Source organism: Rhea pennata, chromosome Z, assembly GCF_028389875.1.
Source record: "Rhea pennata isolate bPtePen1 chromosome Z, bPtePen1.pri, whole genome shotgun sequence".
Taxonomy (NCBI): domain Eukaryota; kingdom Metazoa; phylum Chordata; class Aves; order Rheiformes; family Rheidae; genus Rhea; species Rhea pennata.
The window spans coordinates 28,796,699-28,805,783 of NC_084702.1; the positions used below are offsets into that span (position 1 = coordinate 28,796,699).

Genomic DNA, 9,085 nt, shown 5'->3' on the forward strand with positions numbered 1-9,085 from the left:
TCGCAGGCTCCGGCGCCGGGCATTTGCGACGGGCCGAGGCGCCTCTTACTCCCGACCACGCCGGCAGACGGCCTGGGCCCCCAAGCTGGCAGCAGCGGGGCTCCGGGCGAGCCCGCGCTCCGCTCCGCTCCGCGCCCTGCCCGCCGCGCACCCACCTGCGGCGGCGGCTCCGGCCTCCCGGCTTGTTTACGCCCCCTCGCTAGGCAACTGTCGCGGCGCCGCCCCGCGCCACGGCGCCCCCAGCGGCGGGAGGCGCGCGCAGCCGCAGCCGCCGCCGCCCGGCTCCCGCCGCCGCCCGCGCGCAAGCGCGACCGGTAACGGCCGCCCAGGGCGGCGCCCCACCCCCGCCCCGCCCCGGCGCAGGCGGCGGCGCGGCGGCTCCTCAGACCCTGAGGAAACGGCGGGCGGCAGCAGTAACCACGGGAGTCCCATCAGCGCACGCATCTTTTTTAATAATCACACAGTCGGCCGTAATAATCCACTGCGACAGGAAAAGCTCCGGCTTTCTTGAGCACAAACAACAGGTCACCTCGAGGCACAGTGCTGCCACAAAAACAACCAGCTGGAGTGTAAAGGGTATGTTTGCATTTGTGTGCATATATACAAATGCATATATACATACACAGGCAAGCACAGGGCTGGAAGCATGAGTAATAATATTAACTCAGGTTTCGTCCACAGAAGTTTTGCACTGTTCCACTGCAATGATGGCTAGTGAAAGATTCAGAAAAAAAAACAAGAGTTACTAAAGGCATAATCAGAAAGCAAGTAATTTGCCTTAGCAAGTTCCAGATCAGTATTTGACAAACCAAAAGTATGAAAAAAGCAATGCAGAATAATGCATCAATACAACCACTGTTGAGACTGTCATTAATAATATATACACCGTACTCTGTGAAATGGAATATCCTTCATTTCTTCTCTGTGATCCCTGGCATAGTCCCAAAGATAATAATCAAGTAAAACCGCATTGATCTTTTCACGCATGTCCTGACCCTTCTTCTCATAGAGCTCCAGCAGGTGCTTACAAATCAATGCACAACACCAAATAGAGCAACCACGGATCTCCACCTCCTGCTTATCTCCAGATTGGAAAATTGCTCCTGCAGGACACAAGAAACAGAAATTCAATTATGTCTGACAGACAGAAGCCCCAGAATGTCCCGCTTTTTCTCTTTTTATTCCTTTTAATTCTATCCTAGGACTGCAATTTTGACAGCTTACACTATCATCAACAACTATGTGGCTACACATTTTCTATTGAATGTTTCAAGTTTACCAACACATTTCTATAAATCTGTCTTAAATTCAGTTGAAAGGCTATTATATATTTGAAGAGAGTGGATTAAGAAAAGAATGTATTTTGGGGTTATACTACATATGACTATTTCTTTGCAGAGACAAAAAGGATACCTGAACACAAAGACTATGTATTTCTTGTGTATATTTTTAATTTTACTGCTTTAAAGATGATGAGAGATTAAATATACCATGTAGACAATTTATCTCTTCCATAAATCCAATGATGTGCCCATACAAATAATTCACATAAATGGCTCCTTTTACATATGCAGCCATTCTATTAAGATCCACAGACAACTGTGCTTTGTCTGTGTATCTGTATTTGTCTGTAATGTTAGAACTGGAAAACAGTCATTTTACAGCAGTAAAAGAATAAGCTTATGTTTTTATTCATTGAGGTTCATAGTATGTGTAGCAAAATGGAAAGATGGTTAAAAACTGAGATTCATTTCTCATCTTGTATGACTACTCATTAAAAACTATGGCATTTTTAAATATTATCTTGCTTGTGCTTATATAAACAGTAGTTTCTAGCAGTTCAGTACAGATATACAGGAATTCCCACACCCTACACCTTCTTTGAACTAAGGAAGAAATTGGTGCTTCTATTATCGAAATTTGAAAATCAAAACTACATTCCTGATAAGAGGTTTGGGGTTTTTTGTTGTTGTTGTTGTTGTTTTTGGCAACAGTGGCCCTTCTGAAACTCAGAAATCGAATGGCTCTTTAATCTCCCGTCATTGGTGTTTAATCCAATTTCATGTTTATTAAAAAAAGTTTAACATCTCATTTGAGATTATCATTGGAGAACAAGATCTCCCCTGTCACTCCTCTGCTACATAAGAACTCCTCATTCCTGGGGAGATAGGGGAGGGGAAAGACCAGGGAACCCTCATAGCAGCAAAACATTACACTTTAAAATTAGCTTTAGTTTGCACTATCAGAAAACACAATTGCACAGTATTATTAAGAGAGGTACAAACCTTCACATAGTTTTTGCATTAGTTCCTCAGAGTATTTCATTGCTTTTAAGTGAACAAGAACTTGAGGGATCCTGTAGTCAGCAAATATAGTCAGACTAGAAATGTCACCAAAGCAGCCATCTCCTTTGGCTTCTAATACACTCCAGGTATCAGCCACAAGTATTTGTGCTCGTTTGTAAAAGGTTACTTTTTTATTCTGATAAAGAAAAAATCCCAAATTATTTAAGTGCCTGAGAGATACCAATATCGAGAGGAAACTACAAATACAGAGAGACACATAGGGAGTTGCATTTTCTAGAAAAGGCAACTTTCTGACATACTGGTTAAGCAAATAGTTTAATTAACAAATTGGATAAAAGAACAACACTATGAACACCTTAAAATTAAGACACTACTAAACTACAAAGAAATATCATATGAAAACCTAAAAATTTTGAAATAAGAGAAACATACTACAAACTACTGCAATATAATAAAAAATTGCTTATGTTACACTTGTATAGCAGAACCCCTAAACGTTTGTTTATTTCTACTGGGCAAACATGCTAACTGGAGTACAGCAAAAAAATGTTTTCAGAAACCCTAATGTTCATCTAACCATGCAATACATGCATAAGCAGCATGTATTAGATCACACAACTGACATATTTTGTTAGTCATCTTACCCCTAATATTAGGGAAATAAAATTCTAGTGAAAACTATATTGAATGACACTGTAGTGTGTAGTTAAAGAGAAGGAAAAGGGAATTCATTTCAGTAAGCGGTATATTCACAAATTTGAGGGCTTTTTTAATATTATGAATGGTTCTATTTTTGCTGAATATTTTATTGCTGTGGCTAAACCTGCAAAAATTTGTATGCTTTTGTGATCACTCACAAAGGGAAAAGCTAAAGATAGGCTATGACCTGATAGATTTGAGGTTTTCACTCTATGAGAGAACAAAAAGTGTAAAAGTAAATCTGCATCTTTTAAAAAAATAGCTACAGGTAGGTTAAGGTTTCTTTATAGCTAAAATAGTTTTTCAGTTTTTCATAAAGCATGTGTACCAACATGACGTAACAGAAAATGACTATTCTAAAACAGAACATGGGGAGTCTATTCATCTCAAGATTTTCTCTACTACCCTCCTTCACTTTGTCACAATTTACAAATGACATTTTAAAAAATGATTTAATTTTATTCTATTGCCAAGATACTACAGACTATTCCAGAATTCCAGTGTATTTTTTGTCACTAAAGAGCAAAAACACTGAAAACAAGATGTCCTAGTACATTTCACAGAACAGTAGCTTCTGTAAACATTTTGAGAACTGTTTCTTTCTGTGGACTTCATTCCCTACTTGGCATAGACAGACAAACTTGCTTCTAGAGAATACTATCTTCTATGTTAAATAATAATATATTGTTTAAAATGTCACAACAGGAAACAAATAAATAATAGTCCACATTACATTATAGATCCTACAGCCCTGAAGCTAATGAAAAATAAAGGTTGCTCTTCTGAAGGCAGTAAGATTTTTCCAATAAAGAACTGCCATACAAAAACAGAGGATACAAGAATTCAAATGGAACTTTTTATCTCATGCAGAATTTAATTTGGAGGAAAAATACTATCTGGGAGTTTTTATCAAACACATGGATTTTTAGTATGTTTCAATTATCATTAATTTCTATGCTGCATACACCTTACGAAGTTCATGTGAAGTTCTGTTTATGAAAAACACTACTTAACATTTGTAATAAAGTTTTCCACCATTCAACAGAACAGCAATGAAAGCCTTAGGTGGATTTTGATACATCTAAAAGATAATATCACTTGTCCAAAAATGGAGTATTTTACCTGATGATACTACTACTAAACTGCTTTTTCAACATCCTCACTTTCCAGGAAAAACTAATAGAATGAGGACACTTGCATCTGTTCCTCACTACAATAAGCGAATAACAGGAGATTCAGACCTACTGATACGAAGAGAAAGAAGGAATACTGGCTTGGTAAAAGATCACAACAGCACAGCTAGTACAAAAAAAAAAAAAAAAAAACAGAGAATAAGTAGATCATTATTATTTTACATCCTCAGTCTCAGGTGACAAGGGGAAAAAAGGGGGGGGGGCATATATGGAGTGCCAATGACTGGAAGATCTGAAAGGACTCCATGGCATATGTATCAGGGCACAAAAATCCTGAAAATGCAAGCTTAACACAGTCTAAAATAACTTCTGCGAGGATTCAAGTTTAGTGTATCAAATATATAAAAAAAAGCACTTGAGTTTAAGACCATAGGAACCATTAAAAAAAAAAAACATACTAGTACAGTAAGTTTTTGGAGGGGTTTGTTTTTGGTTTGCAATTCACTTCTCAGAAGGAATGTAGCTAATTTAAATAAATACATTCAGTTAATACATAGTTTTGAGAAGTTGTGTATGTTTGGTAAAACATATGGCCAAGGAATTGTCTTAATTTTAGAAGTTATCCTGGGAGGTCAGAACATAGGTGAGGAAAGTTGTCAGAGACATGTAATTTTTAAACTGTAATAGTGTAAGTCTACTACAAATTTTATTTATCATATATATTTCTATTATTGAGAGTTCTTGAAGATCACCATTTTGTTTTTGTATTCCTTGCGTTGTTTTCAACTCCTTCCTAATCTTGTATAGAAAGCAAAGTCTTACTTACCGGATCTCAACCTGCTGCCAAAGAAATAATGTTGATAATATGATCACTATCACCCTGGCATTAGGTCCTGACACTGGCTTTGTTACAAGTAGGGTGTAAGAGTGGTTTATGTTATTTCATCACGTTCAAAATATACAGCTTGCTTTGTGAAAGCAGAGAAATGGCTTCCATAATGGTTGAAGAGCCTTTACTACTATGTCAATGCTTGCAGTCTGTGATAATTTTTGGAACAGCTTTTCATTTTGTAGTCTGCTGCTGCTCTTAGTGAGCCTTGCTTTATAAAGCACTTGGCACCATCTCATAAAAGACTTTATGTTAATAAATACAGCCACTATAAAGATAAGAAAAATATTCTATGCATCACTTAGAAAATATTTCGTTTTTGATCACACACACATGCAAAATCTTCAAAAGCTTTATTTCATATGTAAAAAAACCCCAGTGAATTAGATTAGAAGTTTCAAAGATTAATTAGCAATAACCTGTGATTGTTCATGTAGATACGATATGTTAACTCCACAGTAGGAGACATAGGAAAATAAAATTATGACACCTACTCAAAAGTAGATTTAAGCAGTAAGTACAATTAACTTGAAACCCCAGTGAACTGTGTTCCAGAGAGTTATCTTGAAAACACTGCACAAGCTATTAGTATAAGCTGTACTATCACTACAAAAAGGTCTTCCAGAGATAACGATGTAACAGATCAATACTATAGTAGATAGAACTGAATACCACAGTAGCTAGACTTATCGCTAACATGTAATAAAGAACGTATCTGTATAGACAAAACTGAACTCATGGAAGATACTATACACACAATTTCCCAGCAGCTTTCTTCTTTCAGGGAAACAGTTTCAAAAAGCTTCAGTGTACTGTAAACTTGGATAAAAGTACAATAATTTGGGTTTAGTTCTGATCTGTAGCTCTTCAAGCAATGTCTACTGAATCAACAATAGTCTGGATTAGCCATAGTTGTATATTTTCACAATTTTAGCGGAGCCTTATTTCCTTTATTAGCTGCAGAAAACTCAAGATAAAGTGGAGAGGAAGAAGATTAGAAACTGGTTTTGACTTTTCAGGCAAAAAAATACCTCAATTATGATGTATATGTAGTGGGTACAATGTGTTCCTGATCCAAGTGGGAACAGGACTGTATCATAATATATTGCAGCAACAACAGAACAAAGAAAACAGAGACAATACATGAAAGAAAGCAAGCAAGCTTTTTCTGGAAAAAAGTAACTCATAAGGAATACAAAACTGAATTTCAACAACTTAACTAAAACTGTTAACAAATTGTGTGGGTTTTTTTTTTAGAGATATGAAATCTATGATTGTACTTAATCTTAATAAAAAGAGTAGAGATTAGTCCAGAAGTCTTATCTATAAGAAAAAACATTTTTCATCCCCATCTTTACTACTAATAGCAACACATATTATTAAGAACATCAGTTCCAAAGTCTGATTTTCTTTATATTAGCTAGACCTCTTAGAGATAGAATCCCTTTACTGATTTGAGGTGAAGTGCTTATTTCCTTATTTCTCTTGAACTAAAACTATATTTTAAAGCTACAATGAGTAAGGAGTAAGTTCTTCGGATAAAAATTCAATGTTAGAACCAACTTACCTCAAATACAGCTTCATCTCTGTAAGAAGGGAAATTTTCCACTACTAAACATAGTAGTTTCTGAGCACTTTTTTCACTCATTTTAACACAGGTGAGGAAAGAGCCTCCAAACTTCTCCAACAGAACCGTTCCACTTTCATTCAGCACACGATGCCTCTCTTCAATCAAAGGCATGGGGACATCCGTGTCAGAGCGGAATACATGCTTAACTTGCTCAAGTGTCATGGTGGCATAATACGAGGCACTGGTAATAGGTATTCCTTTACAAAAGTAGAAATAAGATCTTTAGAATATAGTAGCACATCTGAAGAACTAAAGTAGTGACCTACTACAAATATTTTTTATGCATTTATTCTGCAACAAAGACTTGAAAAGTGTGCCAACTCTTAAGGTCAGCCAAGTGACTACACTCAAACTGTTGCTTCAAACTGGAGTATGTGTTTGTACAGAGTTCCCATCTATGCATAACTACTTCCAAGGGGTAACCACTGTACCTTCCTTTCTTTCAATGTGCATTTTTTCCTCCATCTGCTTAGTCCTCACAGCTTAGTGGGGTGTTTTCATGGCAAACTAAGCAAATATACCTGGCATATAGCTACTAATAATTCAGCATTTATAGAGTATCTTCACACAGACTTTCCCTGACTTTGCACGCAGACACAGAGGAACTGAATCAAAAATCCCACCTGTACCTACAAAGAGATTTTTCAGGCGCGAACTAGCCCGCGCCGTCGCGAGTGCCAGACTACCGTTTTCAGAAGCGCGGGACTCCCCAGACGCGCCGGAGCCGCCCGGGCGCCGCGGAGACCCCGCAGGAGCCGCCGCCGCCGCCGCCGCCCCGGGCCGCCCCCGCAAGCGGCGCCGCAGCCGCCGCTCACCGTCGTCGAGCGCCCTGTTGACGGCGGCGCAGAGGGACCAGTAGCCGCTGTAGCTCTTGCCCTTGTAGCGCACCAGGCACTTGCGGTCGTCCCGCTCGGACCAGAAGGAGAAGTTGAGCGTGTCGACCAGGAACACCCAGTTCACCGCCTCCTCGCTCGCCGCCCGCGGGTTCAGCTCGTGGAGGCTCTTCCAGCCCGCCACGCCGAACTCCGCCGCCGAGACTCTGTCGAACAGGGCCTCCGCCACGCTCCTGACGCCCTCCTCCTCCACGGAGACGTCCCTGCTGCGCTCCGCGATGAACCTGGCCGACTCCAGCGGCGACGGCAGCGCCTCCATCCTCCCCACGCGCCCTCCCGAGGCCGCCGCCGCGCAGGCGCCGCCGCGGAGCCGTGGGGGCGGCCCGCGCCGCCGCCGCCGCCGCGCGCCTTCCCTGCGTGCGCCGCGGCCCCGCGCATGCGCGGCTGCCCCCCACCCAACCCCACCCCCCCCCCGGGGGAGCGCTCGGCCCGGGCGGCGCCTGCCGCGCAGCGCAGCGCGCGCGCCCTCCCGGCCCGCGCCCGCCCCAAGGCGCCGCGAACGCGCAGCGCCGCTGCGCTACCGCACTCCCCGTCGCTCCGGCGCCTTTCCCTGCGCTATTTCCCCACGTAACTTACGGTCTCGCCTTTCTCCAGGAAGGGCCAATTCCACCCCTGCGTAGAGCTACCGGCACCCTCCTTCCCCTGGACAAAAGCAGTCGTTTCTTCTTTTTTCCTCCACCTCCTGGCTGCTTCCCACTACAAGGTAAGTACAGCTGTCTGTTATGACAGGAATTACCCAGACAGTGAAAGAGCTGAGAAGAGTAAAATGCTCCAGAACCAATAAAAACAGTGAAAGAATCCACTCTTACTCTGGATCCACCACATCCAGACATGGAAAGTTCTTTTGCATTTTTTAACTGTTTTTATTTAGGAAGTGAAATTAAAACTTATAAACTATAAATACAAATGCCAAAGTATTACATGAGATAGTCAGAGGTACTTTTATCTTTTTTAATTTCACAAATATTTCCTATGGAATTAAACATACAACAGGGAAATCAAACAAGTTTAAGTCTGTATACAATGAAAAACAAATTACAGAGTTAGATACTGTCATTTGCCAATTCTTAAGAATTTCTACTTCATACAAATGAAAGCTCTGAAAACTAGAACTCAATCGTTAATGGTACACCAACTGCCATTTCTAACAGTACTATTTGCATTAAGTAAGCTGTCTAGAATTAGGTGTACTTTACCTCTGTAACTCAGTGACATCACATTTTTTAAATATTTTATTTATATACTGTCACCAATATATATATGTACTGCAAAGAGGGCCGAACATTTGCAAAAAAATCAAATTTTACACAACATTTGCGTATTTTTGCTTTTTGCCAAATAGCAAAGCTGAGCTATTGTTTTCACACTGTTTCTTTAATTTACCAAGAACACTTAACTCTGTCTATGTCAAATAAGCAGAAGAGCAAGCTTAACAGCAACTTTCATTTATGCATCTTCTTGGGAAGGGGGGGAGGAGGAGGGTATATATTTTAGATATCACCTTATGCATATCTAAAAATAATGACCACCAAGAA

The 9,085-nt window shown here is 40.6% G+C and overlaps 1 protein-coding gene across 1 annotated transcript; it reads right to left on the bottom strand.

Moving 5' to 3' along the window:
- Window positions 1-431: 431 nt before the first annotated feature.
- QNG1 (Q-nucleotide N-glycosylase 1) lies at window positions 432-7,848 on the bottom strand. Its single transcript, XM_062599871.1, has 4 exons — window positions 7,473-7,848; window positions 6,595-6,854; window positions 2,286-2,481; window positions 432-1,103 (listed from the first exon to the last, which is right to left on the bottom strand). Exons 1-4 carry the CDS (start codon window positions 7,807-7,809, stop codon window positions 871-873), a joined length of 1,026 nt encoding a protein of 341 aa, XP_062455855.1. The 5' UTR covers window positions 7,810-7,848; the 3' UTR covers window positions 432-870.
- Window positions 7,849-9,085: the final 1,237 nt, after the last annotated feature.